This window comes from Sus scrofa, chromosome 1, assembly GCF_054392235.1.
Source record: "Sus scrofa isolate SSC_HxYL_T2T_F1_AM1 chromosome 1, Sscrofa_HxYL_maternal_Yorkshire_Landrace_v2.0, whole genome shotgun sequence".
Classification (NCBI taxonomy): Eukaryota; Metazoa; Chordata; class Mammalia; order Artiodactyla; family Suidae; genus Sus; species Sus scrofa.
The window spans coordinates 8615800-8642129 of NC_139383.1; the positions used below are offsets into that span (position 1 = coordinate 8615800).

Sequence of the window (26330 nt, forward strand, 5' to 3'; positions counted from 1 at the left end):
TACGGAGGAAAACACACTTCGGAAACGGGCCCAGCCCAGCTCACAACGGGGATGAAGGGAGGAGGCGTGAGGGCCCGGTCCATCCTGGTGCCTCCCCAGGCGCCACCGCCCAGGTCCACCCGACAGGCCTGGGGCAGAGCCCTGGGCCAGGTCAGAATGCAGACACTGCAGTGACTGCCAAGCAGGCGGCAGCATCATCACAGCCCTCTGTGACCCAGTCCCCTTAGCCACGGCCCCGACCCACTCAGGATCTTCTGGCAGACGTCACACCGAGCAAGCGGGGCCAGTGGCCAGCCTCTGCGCAGGAATCCCTCCTACCTGGGCTTTCCTGCCAGGAAAGCTGCCCAGTGTTCCACTGGTACCAACCAGGGGCGGGTGTGGGGGTGTCAAGGGCATAAGCTTCAAAACAGAAGAGCTGGGCTGGAGGCCTGGCCATCACTCCGACCTGTGGCATCCTGGGCAAGTGTCCTGGCCTCTCCGAGCCTCAGGTTCTCCTTTAAGCTCCAGCTCTCATGACAGTTCCCACCCAAGGGGCTGCTCCAGGACTGAGCAAGTCCACGCGTGGAAGCACCTGGCCCACAGGCACCTCCTACCCTACAATGGAGCACATGCTCCCTGGGGGCTCCCATGGCCCGTTCGGTCCTGCTTGGCCTCCCCGATAGAGCTGGGATCCGGCTGACTCTTCGGGGTCTGATGAAAGATGGGGCCCATGAAGCCTAGAGTGAGGGCTCCTCTGCCCTGGGGACCAGCCGGTCTCCCACCCCCAGCCACGCGCTGCACCCTGGGGGAGACGCTCAAATGAGCAGGCCACTCTTCCTAAGAGGCCTGGGGCCCAGCGCCTCGGACGAATCAGGGCGTTGATCCCACGGCTGGGACAACCCAAGGCCACAGCAACCAAGACAGGCCCGGGGACAGCGGCAGCCGTCACATGAGATGGGCAGCCCATCGCGGTCACACGCGGACACGCAGGCAGCAGGTCCCCCTGAGGGTAAAACAGGCCCAGGCTGTGTGTACGTGTACATGTGAGTATGCTTGTGCGCGTGTGTGTGTGTGCACGCATGTGTGTGTGCTTACGGGAATTAAAGGTGTCGGTGTAGACAGGTGGGTTTTCCATGCCATCCGTGGTGGGACTCAAGTTTTTAACCTAGTGAGCAGCTCTGGAGGAGCGCGGCAAGATGAACCGGCCCGGACGTGCACACACTCACCTCTGCACACGTGAGGGTCCTAGTCCGATTGTGAACCTTGTTGTGAACGAACACGGTGGTTCCGTCCTGAGCCACGCCGTCGACCTTAACGGTCATGGGGAAGCTCGTCTGAATAGACGTTTCTACAAAAGCAAGAATCCAGCGTCGGAGACCACGCGAGGCCGCCCCGCCTGCAGAAGCACTTGCCTGGCTCCGTGATGCCAGAGGGTCCTGGGACGCATCCACCTTAGCACAGAGGCAAAGCTCAGCCTTGCCAGAGTCAAGCCCTTCCAGGAGGTTCTGCTTCTGACCCGCCACCGAGTTCCATTTCACAAAAGGGCCAATAGTTCACGGCTAATAAAGTTTTATTTTTTAATTTTCCACATAGATTTTTGTTTAGGGGGGCCCACACTGACCAGTGTGGTAGCATACGGAAGTTCCCAGGCCAGGGATCAGGCCTGCATCACCGCTGTAACCTGAGCCACAGCAGCAACAACTCCGATCTGTAACCCACTGAGTCATCAAAGAATTCCTCCACTTACATTTTTAATTTAATTTTATTCTAAAATATAAAATTAGGAGTTCCTGTCATGGCTCAACAGAAACGAATCTGACTAGCATCCATGAGGACGCAAGTCTGATCCCTCGTCTTGCTCGGAGGGTTAACAATCCAGCGTGGCCATGATGTGTGGTGTAGGTCACAGACACGGCTTGGATCCTGCACTGCTGTGGCTGTGGTGTAGGCTGGTGGTCGTAGCTCCAATTTGACCCCTACTCTGGGACCCTCCATATGCGGTGGGTGCAGCCCTGAAAAGACAAAAAAAAAAATTAAATTCTTTTCTGACTGTATACTTATTATTTTTCTGATTATATATGCTCATCATTAAAAAAAAGGAAAGAATAAAAAAATACAAAGATGGCATTAAATACTTATCATCCCACCAGCTAGAGAAATTATAATCTCATGTTCACGCCCATCCTTCCAGACTGCTTTCTAGACACACACATACACAGGGATATCGGATTAGTCATGCCTCTTTTTTTTCTTTTTCTTTTAGGGCCACACCTGTGGCATGTGGAAGATCCTAGGCTAGGGATTGAATCAGAGCTACCACCGCCGGCCTACACCACAGCCACAGCAACACGGAATCCGAGCCTCGTCTGTGACCTACACCACAGTTCGGCAAGGCCGGATCCTTAACCCACTGAGTGAGGTCCTCATGGATCCTAGTCAGATTCTTTACCTACTGATCCACAACGGGAACTCCTATTCTTGCTTTTAAAAATGTTACAACAAGGAGCTCATTTTTTTGTAAGGTGCATTTTTTGCATTTCTCTTGCTGCGGTCACTGGGTTATCTTTTCAGATTCTTTCAACCAAAGCACCTCATCTGAATCACAGAAAATGTTGCAGAGTATCTTCTCGGGGAGGGAGCCTGACCAGGGCTCGGTCGTTATAAACGGCGGTGCTTCTGGCAGGGCTTCTCAGCCTCTGCGCCACTGGTATCTTGAGGCCGGGAACTCTTTGCCGCGGGGGATGTGACCTGCGCACTGTAGGGTGTCTAGAGCAGCATCTCTGGCCTCCACCCACTGGATACCACAGGCACCCCCTGCTCCAGGCTGTGACAGCCAAAATTGTCACCAAGTCTCCAACGTTTTCAGTGTCCCTGGGGGATGGAACCACTGCCTTGGGGCACCAGGACTTAGTTCTCTCCCAGAACCCCACTGGAAAGGGCTGCAGCTGCAGCCACCAAGCTAAGCTGTCCAGAACCTTCTGAGCACTGACCGGTACCCTGAAGGATGACCAGTGTGGCTGAGAGCTGCAGCCTCACTTACTCTGGAGGATATTTAAGGGGCTTCCAATCTGCTGTTATTAAAAGGAATAATCACCATCTTTACACTGTCTTGGAACACTTGCTACAAGATTTTAGAGCTCTTTCAACCTTGAAAAAAAATTTTTTGTTGTTTTTTTAGGGCTGCGCCGGCAGCATATGAAGATTACCAGACCAGGGGTCATTGTCAGAACTACAGCCACCGGTCTACACCACAGCCACAGCAATGCGGGATCCAAGCCTTGTCTGTGACACAGCTCACGGCAACGCTGGATCCTTAACCCACTGAGCGAGGCCAGGGATGGTACCTGAGTCCGCATGGATACCAGTCGGGTTCGTTAACTGCTGAGCCACGACAGGAACTCCTAAAACTTGCTTGTTTTTTTGGCTGTGCCTGTGGCATACAGAAGTTCCCAGGCCAGAGATCAAACCCAAAACACAGCAGTGACAAACGCCCAATCCTTAACTGCTGGACCATCAGGGAACTCCTCCGCCTTTAAAATACGGTGCTCTGTTTACAAAGAAGAATCATTTTAAAAAGTAAGGCTTCATACCTTTTGATTGATCCAGCTCGACAACACATGTCAGCCACAGTTGCTGATTATATGTAGACAGTGGATTGGAAAGCATTTGAATTGGCTTTAGCTGAGGCAAAGAGGAAAAAAAAGTTAAGTAATCCAGGTGATCTTTTCAATTGAGTCTACCAAATGCTTCACCTCAACATACAAAACTTACACTGATGAAAAAAAAAAGGGTGGACTGTTAGCTCTGAGATAGAAACATGCAATTTCCCTTTCAACAATACAAGTGAAATTCCGCCTCCCAAAGAGAAAGGACTGGCTTTTGCTGCAGTTCACCTCTGACTCTCAAGAAAACTTCTAAGCAGGTGGCTCCCCCCACCTACAGCCTTGGGGACGACATGCCTACTTAAATACCAGGAAAAGGCCACCTTGGAGAAAAAAACTTAAACTGCATATGATGAGACATATAATAAGGTAACATAGGACACCGAGAAATATTTTCATATGCACAGGATTCATTTTTTTAGTGTCAATATCCCAGACATGTCACCAATATCTATTATTTTCAGCTTTGACGCACCTAGAGAGAAAAATTGGAGGGGACCTCGCTGATGTTTCTGCAGTCTGTTGAAACACACTATGCTGGTGTCTAACGGCTATGGATACAGGAGTTGTCCTCAGAGCCCATGCTTAGTTCCAAAGACAAGCATTATCTGATTAGTTATGTAGTTTTTGTGTTGTAGGGTAGTTTTTGTGTTTTAATGCTTCTGGCAGCCTCAGTGACACTCCCTGTGGCCAGAGACTTGCCCCAAAGCCACCAAGACACTGAAACCTGTCAGAGGAGGACCTGTAGCCTTCCCGGGGCAAAGACCATCTTTTAGAAACCAGTCAGTTCCGTGGGATGTCTGCTTTTTTCAGTGTTAAAAAAGGACTTACATCCTGAGACAGAAATTTTAAAAGACCAAACTGTGGTCAGGGAACCCCATGGCAGCACCTCTTCAAATAGAGCCTCAGTCTGAGAGGTTAAAAAAAAAAAAAAAAAAAGATGAGAAACTAAACGGGGAACCCTCTCAAACTAGCAGTGGCAAAAAGAAGAATTAAAAGGTAAGTTTTCAGACATTTTTCCCCTTGTGCCTTTTTGAGCACTGTCGTGGAAACCAAGCAGGGGGCTGGGAGAACCAAGCCTAACAATCAGACTGAAGTCACGCGTGTTATGACGCCGGGAGAACGCAGACGGCTGGCTGCGTTCGCTGACAGATGAAGACTATGTTTGATGGGCAGAAAAAAAGTCTAGTTGTTTGGGCTCTCAGAAGTGAGCCCTTGTTAAAGAATACCAAAATTCTTCAACTGGAGGGACCTTTAGTTTTTCTCTAAAGATGAAGAACCAAGGCACATTTAGGGAAAAAAAAAAAAGAAAGAAAGGAAAAACAAAAAAGAAACAGGATTTTTCATTTACAGGGAGTTCATGCAAGAAATGCCAAATAATCATAAGAAGTGTTACGTTTGAGGAGTTCGCATCGTGGCTCAGTGGTTAATGAACCTGACTAGGAACCATGAGGTTGCGGGTTCAATTCCTGGCCTTGCTCAGTGGGTTAAGGATCCGGCACTGCTGTGAGCTGTGGTGTGGGTTGCAGACGCGGCTCGGATCCTGCGTTGCTGTGGCCTGGCGTAGGCTGGTGGCTACGGCTCTGATTAGACTCCTAGCCTGGGAACCTCCATATGCCGCGGGAATGACCCTAGAAAAGGCAAAAAGACAAAAAAAAAAAAAAAAAGAAAGAAAGAAAAAGAACTGTTATGTTTGAAACCTGATGTGGCGCCCACGTCTTAAACATGGGCAAACACAACAAGAAAGAGGCAGACACCTCAGCGAGGGTCACGAGGACTTATAATCGAACACGCTGCACGGGAAGACTCAGGATGAGGAACCAGCCTCTGGAAACAAGCGGCTGCCCCTCAGCGGCCTCAGCGGCAGCACCATCGTCCCTTCTCAGCACCGAGGTAACGACTGCAGCAGCAAAGTCATTTTAGCAAAAAACAAGGACCAAAGGCCGGCAGCTGACAGTGGAGTGAGAAACGTACGTTGCCTGAGAAGCGAGCTGCAGGGAGGGGCGGCGGGGTCCGACCTTAATGACCCACCAAGCAGGACCACTTCTCGGCGACCGTAAATGCACAGGCCCCACCAACCGCTACTTAGATCCAGTCTTACCTTTTTGCTATTATTTAGTGAAAAATTAGCTGCAGAAGTCTGGATCACTTTGGGCCCTAAAGTGTAACAGAGAAAGAAAAAAGCAGGTTATAACTAAACTGATGACCGATGTATCGATTTTTTTCAAATGCCACCAAAGACTCATACATCATACAGAAATGGTTCTTTTTCCTGGTCTGTCTCTGTAAGTTACACACACACACACACGCGTGTAAAATATATCATACATACAAACAGACACAGTTTCCACTCTGCTGCGCTGGCATGACCTCCCAGCACAGTGAACACAACATGAGCCCACACAACGCACACCACGTGAACACACCCTGTCCCCTGCTCTCCGTGAGGGCTCTCGCCACAGTGCATGGGTGCAAGAAAACACTAATGAGACAGACACTGTCTACATACTTTGTAAAGTACAAAGATTTCTGCTAAAAAAAAATCAAGACACGTTTATCTAATCATCCAATTAATCCTTCCAAAGATATTAAGTTGAGGATATTAAAAAAAGCATTATATATACTAATATATATTCAAGGCTTTTCCAATAGCAATAGATACACCAGCTTCACAGAACCTTACACTGTTAATATTTCAGAGCTTTGGTCTTAGAAGTGGTCAGAGGAAACACTGTGGACCCCCCACCCCCACCCCGCCCCGCAGCTTCTGAGGCCAGAGCTCTGGGCTGCCTTGGTGGCCACGCCCAGCCCGCTGCCAGCCCCCCACTTGGAGGAGGGGACACAGGGCAGAGCGGAGACGACTCTGCGGCGGAAGGAGGCAGGAATCCAGAGGCTTATTTCAAACAGATTCACAATCTGGTTCACACCTGCCCCGGGAAGCAAGACAGCCTGGTTTCTCGGGAAGAATTAAGAGCTGGGAGCCAGGAAAGGCGAGACTCAAGTCTCAGCTAACAGGCTTTCTGCATCTCCATTTCCTCATCTGCAAAATGAGGCAACTAACCCAGTGGTCCCTCAGGCACCCTAACTCTGAAATCCTAACAGCCTTACTACGTAAAGTCACTGGGGGCAGAGGACTTGTGCAGTGATTCTGTGTCAACTCAACTGGGCCACACGGTGTCCAAATATTTGGCTAAGCATGATTCCAGGTGTGTCTGGGAGGGTGTTTCTGGGTGAGTTCACCATTTCAATCAGTAGTGAGTAAAGCAGCCGCCCTCCTAATGCGGCCGGGCCACAACCAAACCCCAGAACAAACTGCTCTGAACTGAGCAAAAGGCTGAGGAAGGGGGTGTCTGCTCTCTTCACCCAGACTCTGTCCTCAAGCTCAGACATGAGCCTTCACCTGTCTTCAGACGCAGGACTTAGACCAGCGGCTCCCCTGGGCTTCCAGCTTGAGACTGCAGATAGTGGAACCTTCCAGAACCAGAACCATGTGGGCCAACTCTTTATAATAAGAATTTGCTCTTTCATCTCCTCCCCCATAATAGAAAAATCTCTCTCTCCTTCTCGCTCTGTATACAATATATACACACGTATGTGGATGGATGGATGGCTGGATGTGTATATATATTTATCTGCTGTTGGCTCCGTTTCCCTGGAGAACCCCAGCAGAGTTTGGTACTGAGAGTAGTTCCAGAGGAACAGCCTGTTAAGGATGAGTTTTCAGTTTTGGTTCTGGGGTTTCTGGAACTGGTTCTCTAATCTGATTAAAATGCGGATGACTACATGTCTACTAGTAAAGAGAACACTGAGAGTCCGTGAAAATATGCAAAACATCTCCATTAGACAGTCCTAATCAACCATGTATGAGAAGCAAGGAGCTAAGCGACTCTGTTTATGATACTTGAGAACATTCTTGGAAAAGTAACAAATATAATGAGGCTGGCTGGGGGCTCCTAACATCGCTGGACAAAGTGGGGCAAGAAAAGGGTGAGCTCAGGGATTTGAGTTCCCAGCTCAGGTGCCGGCCTGGATGTCTGCGGTGATGGAGAGCCTAGCTTCCTGTGGCCACAGGGCTGGGACGGCTGACAACCTGTCCTGGGACGTGCGGGAAGATCCCGATGAAGAGGGGACGCTGAGCTGCTAAATTCATTCCAGGTGGCAGCCGTCCTCCCACCTCCTTCTGAGGGATCGGCCCTGCACCGCGAGGGAAGCGGTGACGGCCTCGCCGGGGCGGCCGCCCTGCAGGACCCACCCTGGCCCCCTTCGCTTCCAGACCTACAACTCAACTCAAGCCCGTAGGCCCCAGGGGTGAGGCACGTGACCATGAGGACATGGGCCACAGGCCAAAAGAACCCGGGTTTTCTGATTTATGCAGAAACCCAGGAAGCACACGTGAGAACGGATGAGAAGGCTGTGGGGATGACAGCAGAAGGAACATAAAGCTGTGTCAGGCCAAATTCACAGACACGGGCTCACTAAACAGACTCTGCACTAAAGCTGTAGCTCAGGGGATCAGAAAGGCTACATGGACTTCACTCACCAAGGCCACCTGGCCACGGCCACCACCGAGGGCACGACCTGCCACCTGCAGAGACCAACACTAGGCCCGACGCTGCACCATCCCAGGTACCTGGGGCCGGCTGACGACGCTGGACCCCTTCCACCGTGTCCTGACTCTGCAGACACTCGGGTATGGCACCGCCTTCCCTGCACCCAGTGCTCCTGTCAGAACGCCCTGCCGGCGCCTTCTCCACGGTCAAGGTATTCGGCCAGCACTGCTGCTCACCAGGGGCCCCCTTCACAGCACAGAGCTGCAGCCACGGGCCCGGGGTCACACAGGGCACTGTCTCACCACAGTCCCCCCCATCCTGGGCAGCTGCTCTGATGGGATGGTGGAATGGCCTTTAGGAGACTCCGTTCAGCACCAGCTGGGGGGGGCGAGAGCCTGCAGGGCTGGGGTGGGCTTCTCGAGGAAGCCGTATGTGCTCTGACTCGGCGTCCTATACACGGTGCTGATTCTCCCAGAGCCGGTACACACGGTCCAGGAATCAAGGGGTGGAAATGGCTGTGGCACCACTATCACCCCAGGTGACCCACAAAACATCAATCCCTGTCCCCATGATCCTGTGCTCCGCTGGCCTATGCGTGTTAATTCCAGAGACAGAAAGGCTCCCACCCAGAGACACGGCAGTGATTCCACCCAACTGGAAGCTGACGTGGCCACCCGGGCACTTTGGGCCTCGTGCCTCGGAATCACCAGGAAAGAAGGGGGCTGCCGTGCTGGCTGGGAGGCTGCCTCCGCCCAAGGGGAAAGTGAACTCGACTCCACTTTCCTGGAGCAACGGAAGGAGGCACACGTAAGGACATCACTTAGGACCGGTCTCTCGGATCAGCCAGCACGTCCTGATGGCCCAGGCGGGTCCTGGAGCACAACAGGCGCCTCCCACCGCAGGTACATGGTCAGGGCTGCCGGGGCTCCAGGCCGAGTGCAGACTCTGGCTGCTGTCACCCTCCGCGATGGGCCGTTGCGGGGTGAGGGCGAGTGGGTGCGGCTGGGCTGGGCTGGGCTGCACGGGCTGCACGCGGCCACTGTGAGTGACGCGACGGCCAGGACCGCTCCTCACCTCTGATCCCGACGAACACGGTCAGGCCGAAACAGACGAAGAAGACGACGAACACGAGGACAAAGTGGCGCTTGGAGAGCGTGTACAGCCGCATGGGCGCCAGCCTGTGGGGAGAAGCCAGGGTGAGGGGGGCAGGGAGCCCCGACAGTGACAGTACCACGCAGGCCGCATCGGGCCTCCCCCGCCGTGAGCCCGCATCTCAGAGGGGGACCTAGTGTCAAACCAGGTGAGTCGCCTGACAAAACCATCTAAACAACCTCAGTGACTACGGCCGGGGTGGGTGCCATTCCGGTATGTTCTGGTCCACCAGCAGGCGCCAGGCGAACCCCACTCCTTGTGGCAGAATGTGCTGCGGCTTCAATGCCCACCTGCAGCACATGGCACCAGGTCGCAGAAGTGGGGGCTGAGCCCCTCTATCCCCCACCTTCAGCAGCCAGAGCAGAGACCAAGCGCCAGCAGGCCGCCAGCTTCTCAGGCACAGACACGCAGCTCGCACTGCTGGCGGCCACCGTCGAGCCCGGCTGGGGGCTCCAGGCACCACCAGGGGCACATGTTCTGTCTGATCTCCCCGCCAGCCCCCAGCTCTGTGGCTCCTGCTGAGGGCACCCCACACCTTGAGAGCCCTCATGTCTGTCACCCGTCCTGGTAAAGCTCAGCCTGGCCTTCACTGTGGGGTCTGCTTTTGATGCCACTGAGCAAGCCGCCCAGTTTTCTGTGACTTACACCAACCTGAAAGCAGTTCAGAGGATCTGTCTACACCCACCTCACCAGCTCACTTTCTGCTTTGGTCAGAAGGAAAGGGTGCTGGGGTAGGTGTCACTGCTTTTAGAATTCCCTGCATTGGGGCCCGGGGCCCGGCAAACAAGGAGACACCTGTGACAGGCCAGATAAAGGCTTGAGGTGTGGCAGGCCACCGGGCTCGGGCTCCCGTCCTCGATGCTGCTCTGCAGGCGGCCCCAGAGAGGCGGTACCGCAGGCACAGGACCGAGCTCCACTTCCACTGATACACAGGGAGGCGGCCGCCCCGATACCCACGACCCCAGAGCGACGAGAGCCAGTGAGCCTTTCTCGGCCTCGCCTCTTACGTGCTCTTCACTGCCCAGCGCTTCCTGGTCTGGTCGGGAGCCAGCCTGAGCCGGCAGGAAGGAATTTCTCGAGCCTCCAGGCAGGCGACAGCACACCCGGGAGGAGGAGAACCAGGCTCTGAACCGGAAAGGGAGGGACAGGCTGGCTGCTCCTGCGTGTGGAGCTCAGGGCCAGGTGCACGCACACCCGCCCCCTTACACAGGGCCAGTCCCGGCAGGACACCAGCTGGGCGGCATCTCGGGGCAAAGGTGGCCCTGAGTCGCTCTGACGTGGCTTTGCTGACACCGAGTCAGTGCTCTCCTGCAGGACCTGCCAGGCCGAGGCGAGCAAACGTTCAGATCTGCGCCCCCGTGTTTCACGGGGGGACGGGACCAGCGCAGAAATAAATACAGGAATGAGGGGCCTCATCTCCTCCAGGACTCAGGTCCGAAGGCTGAACCACTAACGACCCTGCTGTGTGTGGGTATCCACTCAGATGCTGGATCCAATAAGATCATAAAAGGCCTGAGAGCCTTAACACATTACAGCCGGAGACCACCTCAGGGAGGAAGGCCAACCCCGTGGACGTGCACATGGGGACACCGAGGCCTAGAGATGGCAGGACCCTCACCCTTGAGGCCACCGCCGCCTTGAGGGGAGGCTCTGGGAAGCAGGACGGAGGCAAGGGGCCCCCCTCTCAAAGGGCCCTGCAGAAGCCCATGGGGTATGGGGCTGGCAGGAAGTCTCCTGTGTCACTTCGCTGCCACCCCAGGTGAGACGCCCCGGCAGCCCTTGCAGAGGGAAGACTCCCCGCGGCTGTGAGGGCATCTTCTGAGTAACAGCACACGGAGCTCAGAGGACAGATGAGGGGACATCGGACATGACAGCACTGCCCGATGCCGCCCTTAGCGCTGACAAGCGTGCTGTGCTTCTGGATGCCAACACGAAGGGAAGCCCCCTGGAGCGTGTGCAGAAACGCTCTGCACTGCCTTTGCCACTCTCCTGTAAACCTAAATTTGTTCTAAAAAATTACACATAGTCGCTCACAGCAGCCCCCCCGCTGCTGCAGACAGGGCGACTCTGGGGTTCCGAGGAGTCCGGGGGCTGGAGGCGAAAGAACAGCACAGGTGACTCCGGAGCAGCAAAAACCAGAATAAGAACAGTTATATTTAAGAGGTGATTTTTAAAACACATTATCAATGATTTACTGCAAAAGCACAGTTACTCAGCAGGAGAGAAGGAAGGCTGAAAACAAGGATTCAGAGAGGAGATGATAGCTTGAGATCCAACTCCTGCAGCACGCAAACCACCCGGGCAGTTCCCAATTCTCTTCTCAAGACTCAATAAAGACTGTCCCCCCTGCCTTAGAACTTCCACTTAAATCCAATTCATTAGAAATACTCCTCGGGCGGCAACCAGGCCTCACCCACCTGGACGGAAAGATGACAGAGAGGAGGTAAAATAAGGCCCCTGCTCGAGAAAAGGCCACCACACAACCAGCTCGCTGCCCAGGCTTGCTGGGGACAGGCCTCCTCACTCTGGGAGGACACTGCAGCCCAGGGGGTCGCGGGTGGGCCGGGTGAGGGGACAGGGCCCAGACCCAGGGTCGGCCAGACGCCTCCCCCTCCACAGGCCTGCGCTCAACGTATCACTAAAAGCTTTGAAGCCTCACCGAAGACCTAGAGACTTCCAAGACCTCGGGGACATGGGTCACCCTATTCCAGACGGGCCACAGGCCTGACGTGAGCTGCCAATGCAAAGGCGAGGAGTCAAGGAGACCAGCTCAGGCTGCTGACCCGAGGCCCAGGCAGCTTCCCCTGGAGCCCCGCATGCGGCCACCTCACAGCTCCCAGCCTCACCCAGCACCCGGTGGTTTCTCTGCCTACCCCCCCCCCGGGACCCTCCCACGTGTCCCTAACCATCTCCTTAATCTAAACTAACCAGGTCTCGGTGGACAGACGGCCCACGTCCCGTGAGCAGGCCAACAACAGAAGGAGTGTTCCCATATCAGAGGCAAGACAGAGATGCAGGAAACAGACGTGGCTGGCGGCCCGGGGCAGAGAGGGCAGGTGGCGTCAGACCCTCCCTTGGCCCCCTCTGCTGTCACCCCTCCTCCCTGGAAACTCTCCAGCCCAGACTCAGGACCCGCACTCAGGACCCCCCAACACCGGCGGATCCCCTGCTTCCTCTTTAACAGCCCTCCGCCCCCAGGACCATCCCCCGGCTCCCGCCTGCCCCCCACTCAACTCCAAGGTCATGCCTCCCAAGATACTTTCTCAGAAGTCCTACAGCTCTTCACGGTCGACAGGTTTAAAACGGAACCAGTTCACAAGTGAGAGGACCTAAAGGCAGAAGCTGCTTCCAAAGCCCAGTTCCCCCCTCTCCCTCCTTCGTCCCCAGATCCGGAGCCTCCGCGGACACCCGTCTCTCGTTCATCCCACACAGCCAGCCAGCCTGGAACAGGGGACGCCTGCTTCCTACCCCCTCCTCTCCCAGCGCGCCAGCCTCGCGACCCGGCCCGCACCGCCTCCCTCCCCGCCACTGCGACCCCTTCCAGACGCATCCTCCTCCTCCGTTAACACGCTGCCTCCGGGGAAAGCCTACGTGGCTCCCACAGCCAACTCAACGGAGTCTCAAGTCCGCCTGTGGGTTTCCCGGTCCCCCCTAAAGCCCTGCACCCCCACATGGATCCTGCACGAACCGCTCCCCCCTCCGTCTCTGCGGTAGGGATTACTAACAGCCCTGTTTCCCAGATGAGAAAGCGCAGGCTTAGAAGCTGGGTAAGTGACTTGCCCTAGATCTCAAAGCCGAGGCAGCAAACACGAGTGTCAGACGTCGGGGCTCAGCCTCCAACTCTGCCAAGCGTCTCAACGTGGTCAAGCCAGACTCGCCCCTCGCGTCCTGCTCTCCTGGCCTGCTCTCTCTTCTCCCCACCAACCCGCAAGCCTGAGCCAGCATCCTCGGCTCACCTGCGGGCCCCGCCTTCCCCAGGAAGCTCACCTCTGCCTCCACCTCTCACGGTGAAACAGGGGACGCCTGCTTCCTACCCCCCTTCCTGCCAGGCCTTTTAACCCTCGCAACACGCACGGTGTGAATTCAGAAAACATCGACTCAACTCAATTGTCATCAGTTCCCTCCAAAGTGGTCCTGGCATTCCTTCAAGCTGGCGGTGAGCTGCTAGGGAGCAGGAGAGGGTTCCTGGCCCCTCACACACCCTGGCTGGTCAGGCACAGCTGCTACAGAAATCTTCCAGATGACAGGGTGGGACACTGTCCTACAAAACCCGCCAGCTCATGACCAGCGTCTTTTGTGTGTGTGTGTGTGTGTGTGTGTGTGTGTACACACGCGTGCGCGCTTTTTAGGGCTGCACCTGTGGCCTGTGGAGGTTCCCAGGCCAGGGATCAAATCAGAGCTGTAGGTGCTGGTCTTCCCCACAGTTCATGGCAACTCTGGATCCTTAACCCCCCAAGCGAGGTCAGGGACTGAACCAGCATCCTCTTGGATACTAGTCGGATTCATTTCTGCTGAACCATGATGGGAACTCCCCCCTTTTCTTCTCCCAGTGAGACCCACTGTCTGTCTTCCTCTCCAGGTCCACGCTACCTTTCCACACTCAGGCATCTGATACACACGCTCTCAAGTTCTGGCCTCTCTGAAGCCCCAGACCCTGGGAAGACCTTTCAAATTCAATGGAACAGACAGACTGTCACCTTAGCATCCGCCTGGACGCTTTAGGTCCCTTTAAATCTCAATTTCATGGGCGATTTAAACTATCACAGACACATCTCCTAGAGAAAATGAAAACACCTCTCTTGGAAGCCAATCCCCCAAAGGGCCGCCCTAATCCCCGATCTCTGTAAGCCCTGCCTTCCCTTCCTTATGCGCGTTCAGAACCACTTCCTAGGGACCGCTTCCAAGTAAGAGCAAGTCTGTGGGGACATGCACTCCCAGGAGAAAAGGCTGGACCCTCGCGCAGGGGCTCTCCCCAGGTGACCAAGGGCACCCTCCAAGGGACATGGCACTCACTGCTCCCGGCGCCCCTTCTCTTCACGACTCATCCCCCCACCCGGGGACCTCGTCCTGTTTCAGGCTTTAGAGGCGATGCCCCTGTGAGCAATTCCGCGTCTGTGTCTTGGCCCGGCTGGACCCTGGGCTTACGTGAAAGGCCGACGTGACGTCTCCTCTTGGATGCTGGTGGGCAGCTCACGTGAGACGCATCCAAAACCAGACTCCTGATCTCCCGCTGAGGCCCGGCAGGCCCCCCACCTCAGGAAACGGCGGCTCCAACCTGGGTGCTCAGGCCAAAAACTGTGGAATCTCTCCCCGACTCCCCACATCTGACGCATCACAAAACCTTCAAAATACACGCGGACTCACCTTTCTCACTTGGCCGGCTGGGCCTCTGCCATCTTTCACGGGACTTCCTAGGCCAAAGGCCTCCCGAGCACACCCTCAGCACCCACTCTCTGCTCCCTCCCCTCCGGCCCCAGCGCCTACCCTCTGCTCCCCACCCCCTCCTGTAGAAGCCACGTGTGTCCCTTCTCAGTTCCATACTCTCCAGGGAGTCACTCACAGAGAGCGCCGGCACGCCTGTCACATGCTGATGGGTTTGTCTGCTGGGACACATCCCTCCCGCTAGCATCCATCTCCACTTCATTATAAAGAAGGGTCTTGTCTTCCGGGCTGGGCAGAGGCACCACCTGCTGTCTGTCCAGGGCCATTTTCTGCCTCCTCCCCCCTGCCAGCCACACCAGCCCCCATAACAGAGGCTTCCCAGCGGCCCTCCCTGCCAGGGTCCAGAACCCGAGGGGACGTGGCCAGGCGCTGCTAGAAGGGCTTCCCTGCCTAGCGAACAGGTGGACGCGAGGAACCCCTGTCTCCATGGACAGAACAGTGTAAGCGCAGCTGTGCCCCAAGTAGCTGCAGCCACACCATGTGTAAGGGGGGACACTACCCACGGGTTCAGCAGGGAGACCCCCCAGATCACTGGCGGTACAGAGCCCCTGGATTAACTCTGCATGTACCCACCTCAACTTCCCGACACCTCTGTTGCTTAAGCCACATTTCAGGAGATATGTGTTACAGCCAGTAACTTCCCATTGATACATACACCCAAAAACTAAACCAAAATTAAAAACAAAATTTAAGAGACTAAGTCACAGACATATGGATACCTCCCAGTTCAAAGGACCTAGAACTGTCCTTTAAGAATGGGGGACAGCCCCCACCATCCGCCACTGAGCTGCTGCCCTTCCTACTTGCATGGATGACAACCATCCCACCCCCTCCACCCCCGCCTCCCCATCCTTCACGCCCAGTGGAGTCCTGGCTCCTGCAAGGTGCCCCCGGCAACCCTGAGGAAGCAGCTGTCTCCTGGCTGCAGGACCAGAGGCACACACCCGCCCCCGGAGGGCGCTGTGGGTGACAACTATTCACCCCCTCACGCCTCCCCCCGACCTGGAGCTCCGTCTCCTCTTGCCTCTCAGGTCCAGTGCGGAGCCTTACAAGTGGCAGGTGTTCAGTGACTCTTCCCTGGTTTTACCCTGATATCCCCCCTGTTCTCACGCTTCCCCTGCTATGATAAATTATCAAAATTTAAATTTCTCAGGAGTTCCCAGCGTGGCTCAGAGGAAATGAATCTCACAAGCATCCATGAGATGCAGGTTTGACCTCTGGCCTCGCACAGTGGGTTAAGGATCCGGTGTTGCTGTGGCTATGGTGTAGGCCAGTGGCTACAGCTCCAATTCGACCCCTAACCTGGGAACCTCCATATGCCATGGGAGTGGCCTTAAAAAGCAAAAAAAAAAAAAAAAAAAAGACAAAGAAAAATTTCAATTTTTCCTCCAATGTTGTCTTTCGATGTTTTCTGTGGCTCTGGCCTTTGCCTTCTAGGTCTGTGGACTGGCCAAGGCAGCTCCAAGCAAGGGCCCTCCCTCAGCACAGCAGTCCCTGGGCCACACACCCTGGGTCAGATGCCCTTCCTGCGCTCAGCCAGCTGGAAAGCCCGCGTCCCCATTAGGGCCGCCGAGCGCGGCAGCCAACACTGCTTTTCCCACTGAGCACTTCCCCGTCCCACACAGGCCTCCTAAGAGTTAATAAAGCCGCGCTAGAGAGGAATTGTGGGCGAGGCGAGCACTCAATGAGCCTCTTTATGGGCCTGGAGCAGAATGACCACAAGATGGACAGAATCTGGGTGAGTGGAGAAGGCGAGAAAACGCCTCGAGGTGCCATCTCTAAGCCGTGCGAGGTGAGGGACGGGAGACGGGCACCAGCCAGCCCTGCCTGGGACAGACCCGGTGACAGCGGCACGCAGCGGGCAGGCCAAACAGCACCAGGAGCTGCAGGGGGTTCAGAATCACGCTTTCTTTTTTGAAAACCAAAGCAAGCATGGATATTTATTCAACTTGAAGACTCCCTTCCTGGCAAATGCCATTATGGACCTTGTCCAATTCTGATGCATCTTTAGACACCACCACATCACACGTCGTATCTCGGCTCAGAGTCCACAGTAGGGCAGGCAGATAAGACTGAAACTCGGGGTTACTAATCTGGCTCTCTGCTCACCTCATACCCAGATTGCCCACTTGAGTATGAAAAAATGAGAGAATCTGGGCAGTGGGAAGGGATGGCCAACCTCTCAGTCCAGTCTCACACTTCGGTTAGCATTTTATTTGTCTCCAAATCTGTATAAAAATGACCTTGTCTCCTGTGGCCCAAAGAGCTGGCCTGGAGCCTGCCAGGCTAGGTTCAAATCCTGGCTCGCTCACTTCCCAGGCCGCTGCCTGTGGGCACCCAGGTGACTTCTCGGGGCCTTGGTGTCCTCGTCTGCAAAACAGAGACAGGCAGCATACCCACGGCGCCGAAAGGAGCACAGGCGGAAAATGAAGTGCTTAGAACAGGGGAGCCAGCAAACAGGAAGAACCCAATCGTGTTAGTTATTAATAGTAATGGTTGTGCTTCCCACCCCCCCACCCCACTTTTTCTTTTTAAAAAAAAAAAACACCTCAGTTTTAGAGTTCCCACTGTGGCACAGCAGGTTAAGGATCCAGCATGGTCTCTGCTGTGGCTCAGATGCGATCCCTGGCCCAGGAACTTGCATATGCTGCAGGTACAGTCTCCCCCTGAACTCAAAATCTCAGCTTTCATCCCAAACCCCTGAAGATCCACCGTGTAACATCTTCCCTCCTCTGGTTCAGAAGCCAACCAACTGACTGAAAGGGCAGGAGTCGGTACCTGCCCTAAGCACCTATTCGGTACTTGGCCAGGTGCTTCCCGGTGTGACAGGTATCACCAGCCTGTTCCACCTGTGGGAAGATAGGGGCTGGGGGAAGTGTACACCCGCCGAGGTGCCGTCAGCAGGAGGGGGAGGTGGGATCAGAACTCCCAAGGGCAGGGGCAGAAAGGAGGCCCGCTGCCCTCTCACGTCTTGGCCCTCTCACCAGACCTTCCTCTATTCCATAACCCACCACTGAATGGGTTTTGAGGAGAAACTCTGGGAGCAGAATCAGGATTCTGAAATTTCAATCCACCAACTCATCACAAAAAACTCAGTTATTCGAAAAAGCCATTATGCAAACATGTGAGGCCCCACGATCTCAAAACGCATTTTAATGAACGATGTTCTAAGCTCCTCAGGGAACCCGGGCTTCAGGTGCGTCCTCGCCAGGCCTCAAGCCCGGTGACCACACTCGGGAGCGGGCTCGTGTTGGTCAGGTCACCGAAGACCCTTCCCTGGGCACACGGAGCAAAGCCGCGGGCCACACACTGCGCAGCGCCGCCCGGGGGTCGCCAAGCGCCCGGGACAGAAAGCCCCTCCGCCACGGACCCGAAACCACTTCCCCTCCCGGGGCCTCTGGTTCCCGAACTGTAAAATGCAGAAACTGGGCCCCCACCCCCAGGGCTGCGGTGACAGCATGACTTATGACACAGGAGCCTCGCTCCTGCTACAGAGGCAGGCCGGGGTGTCTACCTCCAGACTGTGGGCTTCCGCCCTCTGTGACCTATTAGCTGTGACCCGGAGAAAGCCATTTGACTTCTCCGCACCTCAGTTTCCACATCTGTAAAACGGGGATGAGAGAAACTTCTTCGTGGGAAGGGTGGCCCTGGGGACGCCGTGAAATGCTGCCCCGCCACTGCTGCAGAAAAGAAGTCTGACACACTTGTACACTTAAATGCACGCAGGATGAAAGAGAACAGGCAAAATACACGCTTTAAAAATGGGTTGTAAACACCAGTGGAGACACACAGGTGTGTCTGACTGACATGTGCAGAGAAACGCTGGCTAAGAGCAAAGCAACAAACGAACGCAAGAAACCTCAGCCACTCAGAGCCCTGCAGCCGAAACAGCTGCTCCTGCTGGCCACGCAGACGACTGACGGAGATGCGCCCTACCTGCTCTACCCCAGCTCCAACTCCCAGCAGCTCTCACTTCCCTACCATTATCAGAAAAGGAGTGGGAGCTCCCATCATGGCTCAGCAGAAACGAATCTCACCAGCATCCATGAGGATGCAGTGGGCCTCTGCGTCCCGCTCAGTGGGTTAAGGATTCAGCGTTGCCACGAGCTGGGGTAAAAGTTGCAGATGCGGCTTGGGTCTGGCATTGCTGTGGTGCAAGCCAGTGGCCACACCTCTGATTCAACCCCTAGCCTCGGAACCCCCATATGCCGTGGTGCAGCCCTCAAAAGACAAAAAGACAAAAAAAAGAAAAGGGAGTCTTCAGGAAACTTAAGCCCAAAGTTTTTAGAGCTGGGAACTCTTCATTCTCTCTGGTTTTGGTGGCAATCTCTCCTGCCATTTAAAAAAGAACAGGCTGGGGAGTTCCCGTCGTGGCTCAGTGGTTAATGAATCCAACTAGGAACCAGGAGGTTTCGGGTTTGATCCCTGGCCTTGCTCAGTGGGTTAGGGATCCAGCGTTGCTGTGAGCTGTGGTGTAGGTTGCAGACGCAGCTCAGATCCCTGCGTTGCTGTGGCTGTGGTGTAGGCTGGTGGCTACAGCTCCGATTTGACCCCTAGCCTGGGAACCTCCGTATGCCGGGGGAGCGGCCCGAGAAATGGCAAAAAGACAAAAAAAAAAAAAAAAAAAGAGCAGGCTGGGCGGCACAAGAGCAGGCAGGACAGAGCAACAGCCCTCACTAATCCACCCCCGCCCAGCGGGATCCTGCTGCCACTCTCTCTCCCCCAGCCGGTCCTTCCAACAGATTCTCTTCCAGCTTCTGTCACTTCTCGCCTTTGTTGCCACAGGGCCCCCTGTCACAGCCACCAACAAGAGCACTTTGACCCTAACAGGCACTGAAGTCCCGAACACACTTCGGATTTGCAGGCTTTTTTGATTTTTGTAGGCTTTTTATTTGCTGCCAAAGACTTTTTTCAATTTCCAGCTCTGGGCCACTCTGAGCACTGGACGCAGGTGGCTGGCTGACCTCCAGAGAAGCACACTCCTGGCCCCTTGCTCAATGGGAGGCATCCAGGTGGCCAGCCCCACAGCAGGAACGACCCCTCTCAGGCCCTTCACTCAAACTGTGGTCCCCCAGCTCCCCCTTCAGTTGGAGGAGGTCCGGCTTGGTCTACTCGGCTGTCAGTTTAACAGCCACACACACGGCTCTCCAGGAGACACGGACCACAGTCAGTGAATGCCCACCCCACTTTGAGCTCTCTAGGGCCCAGGAACAGGGGTCACACCGCCACACACCACGGGGCCAGCCTACAGGGCAGGCCCAAGGAGACTCGGTCTGTGAGGACCTCTTAAACGTGCTGCTTGTCCCTTGCTAGAGAGTCACAACTTTGTACAACTCCACATGGCATCTGTCCGTGCGGTACTCCAGGGGGTGCTGGACACAAAAGCCACAAATGAATGGTGCCCTCTGGAGGTGTGGGGAGGCAGCACTACCGGCCTGTCCCCGCCTGGGGTTTGATTAAAAGAAAGACCTTTAAGACATGCACCTGGGACTGACTTTCTAGGCCAGTCAGGTTTCCTTTGTTGTGCTAAAGTGACCAACCGGAAGTCAGAAACTTGAGCAGGAGGAAAAGCCTTTCCTTCCACCACACCTGTCTGCATTCAGGCAACAGCCGGATCTTGCGTCTCTGGGTCCAGTTAGAGAAATCAACAGAGGTCTACCGCCCCCGAACGGACAGAAACTCACGCAGTCCCATCCTAAGGCTGCCTTCAAAAGTGGGAACCGGTCCCTAAGCCTGTCACAGACTCTGCTCCACGAGGCAAGGGGACTCCAAGCATTCCTTCTCTGGACCCAAGGGCTAAACTTAATTCTCTTTCTTTTTCAGATGTCCCCTAGGGGAAACCCAGGAGCGCTGCTGCATCAAAAGCAAGCTTTAGGGTTGGCGTCTGTGGGGCTCTGGGCAGGTTTTTTTCCTCATTAAAACCCTAACTTCACAGCGGTAATAGGCCCAAAGTCAGCAGATTGCAAAACTCATAAAGCTGGGTATCCCCAAGATCTAAAGAGGCCGCAGCAGGCTCCCGACGTGCCAGCATCAGCAAAAAGCCTCTGTAAAGTGTCTACCTGGCGCTGGGCTAGATCACAAAAAGCAGTGGGGCGCTCAGGGCGCTTTTAACAGAGGTGAGGACTAGGGCCACTGCGGGCGAAGGGGGGGTCACCACCTTTCCAGCAGGGAGGCTGGGCGGGGTCTCCGGGAGAGGCATGGAGCTGGCGCCGGACGGGGTCACTCGGTTCTCCCGAGCCAGCAGGGCCGGGGCTGACCTGGAAGGGCCCTTCTGGGATGCGCGCCGGGCCAAGGCCGGTCCCGGAACCCCGACCCGTCTCCACTAAGTCCAGCTGGGCTGGCAGGCTGGGGGATAGGGGAGGTCCCTACGCCAGGCCACCCCCACGAAGCCCCGGCGGCGCTCCCCTCCCCGGCCCCCCGGGCTCCACGTGGGCGGAGGGCTCCCGCGGAAGGGTTCCCGGGAGCAGGACCCCGGCGCCCCAGTTCCGGGCCCGGGCGCCCGAGGGACCCCCGCCCGCCCCGCCCGGGCGGGCACTCACGGTTCCATCGCGGCGCCCCGGCCCTCGGCCCCGGCCCGCGCCCCAGCCTGCCCGACGCAGCACTGCAGCCGCTGCAGCCACAGCCGCAGCCGGCGCCGGAGCGACAGCGGCCCGGGAGCAGCCGGCTCCTTGAAACTCGTCAGAGCGCGACGCGCGGCCGCGGTCACGCGTGCGGAAGCGGCGCGCGCGGAGGGGGCGGGGCGGGGGCGGGGCGAGGGGCGGGCCCGGCTGCGTGGCCGCGGGGGAGGGGCCCGGAGGCCGGCCCTGGGGCGGGGCGTGTCGCACCAGCGCTCCCCGCGGAATGAATGACTTGAGTCCCTTCTGGGCCCTGGCGAGGGGCAGCACGCTAAGTCACCCGCCCTCCTGCTTCCAGGGCGTCTTAGTCAGGGCTAAGAATGGCATGGGAGTCCCGAGTGCCCTGCGGTTGTCTGAAAGACCCATAGGTGTCTGCATTTTTCCGGGGAAAAGATCTGTAACTTTTCATATTCCGCAAGAGGTTTGTGACCCCAAAGAGGTTAAAAACCAGGGCAAACCTCTGACACCCCCATATGATGAAGACAGAGCTTTCCTAGCTCTTTCTGGCAGGTTCTGCAAACCTTTTTTTTTTGTCTTTTAGGGCCGCACCCACGGCACATGGAGGTTCCCAGGCTAGGGGTCTAATGGGAGCTGCAGCTGCCGGCCTGCACCACGGCCACAGCAACGCCAGATCCGAGCCCCGTCTTCGGCCTACACCACAGCTCACGGGCAACGCGGGATCCTTAGCCCACTGAGTGAGGCAGGGATCTAACCCACAACCTCATGATTACTAGTTTGACTCGTTTCTGCTGCACCACAATGGGAACTCCCTGCAAAGCCGTTCTAAACTGCAGCTACCATGGTGTGCAGCTTTTCTGTCCCCAGGACAAGCACTGCCCCCTAGGAAGGATGTGGGTGTGGACCCCACATCCCACCTCCCACAGAGTTGACAGTGTAACTGGTGGGGCAGGTGGCGGGGCTGCTAAGGCCTGCAACAGGAGCAAGTGTCCGCAGCCACCGACAGAGGCAGTTGTTTCTACACAATGTTAAGACATCTGCCGACTGAAAGCACTTTTTCTAGATTGGGCATCTTGGCTCACAGTTCTAGAGCTCTGTAATCAAGAACAGATGAAGCCTCTGTTTGGATATTCCCAGATTGGAGCACTGGTTGAAATGTCCCCTGTCCCCTGAAGGTCCTGAAATGTTGCTGTGGGTGTATTTAAAGTCAGCCTGCATGGGGAGAATAAAAGACCCTAGCTGCCTTCGTGTGTGTCCTCACTCATTCCGCTGTCAGCAGGCTTGAAACTGGCAGGAAGATGCCGCCATGAACAGACAGTCCCTGCCCCGGGGAACTTACAGGCAGGGAAAGCAAAAGCAGAGTGTGACAAGCATGGCTTTGCCACAGTGGCGCTGAGGCAGGGCACCTGCCTCCCTGGGGGAGGGGAGCGGAGAAGGTGGGAGAGAAGGCGTGGGTCCGGGCTGAGCGCTGGCGAGGAGGAGGTGACGAAGCTGGGGCGGGTCACCAGGGAAAGCGACAGCCTGAATCCCAGGTCATTACAAGAAACTCCACTCATACGCTGAATCGAAAACAGAGATTCCGAGAGGAATAACAAGAGATCATTTCTCAAATGATTTTCATAGACTCTCAAAGGAAAGGGCTCTTTGTGACAAAACCAGGGAAGGTGAGCACCAGTACCTGAGGGGACAGGCGGGGAGCGTGAGCCAGCACGTGCGGCGTCTAAAGGGGCAGCTGCCACTTGGCGCTTTGAAAGAGTCCGACTTCAAATGTGACTTTTCACGTGATAACCTTCTGATTCTAAAATGTTGGAAACGAATTCAAAAAATAGTTTAAACACTGAGGACTAAACAAAACACGCTTGATGGCTGCACTTGTCCAAAGGCAGCCAGCTTTTACCTCCCAGCTGAAGCAGCTTATCTGATATAGAAATGCCCTCTCTGAGGACCATGCCAGCCGCATGGCCTCTCCTGAGACATGCCCACAGACCCCTTGCTGTTCTCCTATGACACCAGGTCTTAAAAGACTTGACATCTTTGAGGCCAAACTGCCTCCTGTAACGTATCCAGGAAGTTGCTCCTCCCTTGAGCAGTGGCCCAGCATCACTGAAATCGCTCTTGTCTTCATTTATTTGTTCTTTCCACAGTACCTTTGCTCTCAGTGTGGGCCGGGCCCTCGCCTCAGCTCTGGAAACAGGTGGTGAATTCGCCGGCAAGGCCCTGCCCCCCTGGGACTAACCTTCTCGTGGACGCAGCCAGTGAACAAACACTAACCAAATAGTGACACAGTGATGGCAAAGGAAGCAGAAGGGGCTGTAAGGGGCGCTGTGACCAGGGAGAGGGACCCCCATGTTTGGGGCTCCGAGGAAGCTGGGGTCATCTGTCAGCGCCTCCAGGCCGCTCCCGGCCGAGCAGCCTTCTTTCCAGAAGCTCCCTCTTTCAGCTCAGAATAGACCGTGTCTCAAGTGAGGTCGTGTCAGCCCAAGAGTGAGCTCCTCCTTGGGCAGCTTCAGCCCACTGGGCCCATTACTCCCGCCTCACGTCGCCCCCTCGGCTCTGCGCAGGGGGTTGTGCTCTCCAGTGAGGTTGACTGAGCACCTGCAAAGCCTGAGCCAGTGGATCCTCTGAACAACCTGCTGATTTATCAGTAGTCACTGTCCTCATTCCCAGATGGGAAACTGAGGCCGAAAGAGGTTAAGGGACTTTCAAAGGAGCTCCTGGGAAGGACCTGACCCCACATGGGACCTCCAGTGTGGATGACTCAGGCATCAATGCTTGTGACAGGAATAGGGTGACCAGCTGCAGTCTCGCTAACCACAGAGACACTCAGATGCAAATGGACCGCCAGCTATAGTCTCTCTAACCACAGTGACACTCAGCCCACGTTTCTGAACTTTGTTCTTATTTTGAAGCCTTGTAAAACCCAGGTATGCTATGCTCACCGCATTCTCCGGTAATCCCACTTAAGTGGGGAGTCTGACCCATGGGTAGGTGAGTATGCAGGTATTGGAAACCCTGCCTTGTTTCAAAAAGGATCAAGATATTGAAAATAAGATTGGTCTGACACTACCTATTTTTGGAAAAACCTACACATACCTAAAGTTCACTTCATCCTCTAAGAGCCAACACACCATCCTTTTAAGTCATTTCCTGCTAGATGAGGACCAAAGCCAAGCCCATCAGTCTGCAGCTTGCTGTCTCCCACTCACCGCTATTTTTTCAGACTGGACAGCAAATGCTGCACTGCCCTAGGAAATGCATTGCCCTGCTCCAAGGGACTCAAGCTCACTTTCCAATTTAACAACTGACGTTTGTCTAGCAAATTTCGTAGGTATGTTCTTGTGACTTTCTTGCCTCTCTTATGAATAGTAACCAATAAGGACTATCGTTGAGTTCTCAGGCTGTAGCTGGACCCGGAGTTAAGGAACGGAAACAGCGGATTCCTATCCTCCCAACCCTGTTGCTCAGCTCGGGCAGCCACAGCAGGTGCAGAGCGAGCAGCTCAGGCAGTAGACGTCTACTTCCTCACAGCACAGGGGCTCGAAGGCCAAGGCCAAGGTTCTGGCCAATTTAGTTTCTGGTGAGGGCTCTCTTCCCGGCTTGCAGGCAGTGGCCCTTCCGCTGTGCCCCCCATGGCCCTGGTCTGTGCTCGAGAGAAGAGGGAGAAATCACCAGCCTCTTCCTGTCTCTTCCCTGAAGTCACAATCCTACCGAACCAGGGCCCAACCTCACGACCTCATTTAACCTTCATTGCTTCCTAAGACAGCCACACTGGGGGTTAGGGCATGAACTTGGATGGGATGCAAACGTTTGTTCCATAACCCTCCTAAGTGGAAGATTTCTTAAAAAGAAATATTGACCTAGCTAGTACAGAGCATATGGAAGAATTCCGTGCCAACAGACCGAATTGCCTACTCTTTGTTCCAAGGGCAGAAAATCCCCGTCTTAACTTGCCCTGCAGCATGATGACAGCTGATGACAGCTGATGTTAGCGACATCTCCCGGCCTGTGGTCTTGACGGCTCCTGGCCATTCCTGTGCTGCTGACTCATCTTCTCTGCAGTAAGCAGAGGTGCTTGGCCAAGCAGCTCAGCTCTCTCCCCTCGCTGCCTTCCCAGGACTCAGCCCATCGTCTGCAGGAGAGCGCCCACCTTCCCAACCCCCTTGTTGCATCACATGTGGGGGCTTATTTCCCACGGTCTTCTCTGCTCCTAAGAACTGATCGTTAGAAGCAAGGGTCTAACTCCTCTTGGTTCAAGTGCTTCATCTTACTTATCAAATTCAGTACCACCAGGAGCACAGTAACTTCTGCTTGGCAGTTACTGACAATATAAGGTGGTTGTTTGTACTTTCTTATTATTGTACTTGTTTGCATTATCTACTGCCACATAACAAAATTACTCTAACCCGCCACGACGGTATTAGTTATCTATCGGCAGAGTTCCTGTCATGGCTCAGCAGAGACAAATCTGCCTAGCATCCATGGGGATGCAGGTTCAATCCTTGGCCTCGCTCAGTCGGTTGGGAATCCGATGTTGCCATGAGCTGTGGTGTAGGTTTCAGACACGGTTTGGATCCCACTTTGCTATAGCTGTGGTGTAGGCCAGCAGCTGCAGCTGCAATTCAACCCCTAGCCTGGGAACTTCCATATGCCTCAGATGCAGCCCCAAAAAGACCAAAAAAAAAAAAAAAAAGAAAGAAAAGACAAAGAAAGTTGCCTGTTGCTGTATAAATTACCCAAGAACTTTGTGACTTGAGACAACATCTATTGTCTCTTAGTTTCTGGGGGTTGGGAACTGGCTGCAGCTTAACCAGCTCCTTTGCCTTGGGCTCCCTCTCAGGCTACAGTCAAGGTGTCACCCGAGGCTGAGGTGGTCTCAAGGCTCGAGTGGGGAAGGACCCGACTCCAGGCTCACGATGTGGTTGTTGGCAGGATCCAGAGGTCATTCTCAGTTCATCGCCACGCGGGGCTCCCCC

The 26330-nt window shown here is 55.2% G+C and overlaps 1 protein-coding gene and 1 long non-coding RNA gene across 4 annotated transcripts in view; one reads left to right on the forward strand and one right to left on the reverse strand.

The window, feature by feature from the left end:
• TMEM181 (transmembrane protein 181) overlaps positions 1–26330 on the reverse strand; it is a 73008-nt gene that overhangs the window by 25598 nt on the left and 21080 nt on the right. For 2 of the 3 annotated variants that reach the window (XM_021074745.2, XM_085022584.1), the window contains exons 2-5: positions 9266–9369; positions 5743–5798; positions 3570–3660; positions 1206–1327 (exon numbers count right to left, since the gene is read on the reverse strand). In XM_021074745.2, the coding sequence (XP_020930404.2) occupies positions 1206–1327; positions 3570–3660; positions 5743–5798; positions 9266–9369 (373 nt within the window). Of the gene's footprint in view, positions 1–1205; positions 1328–3569; positions 3661–5742; positions 5799–9265; positions 9370–21324; positions 21478–26330 lie in introns of those variants that run through there. The other variant, XM_085022589.1, reaches the window with a different exon arrangement.
• LOC146405912 (uncharacterized) lies at positions 1535–5258 on the forward strand. Its single transcript, XR_014843990.1, has 2 exons — positions 1535–1881; positions 2373–5258. It is a non-coding gene; the product is annotated as an uncharacterized LOC146405912 (long non-coding RNA).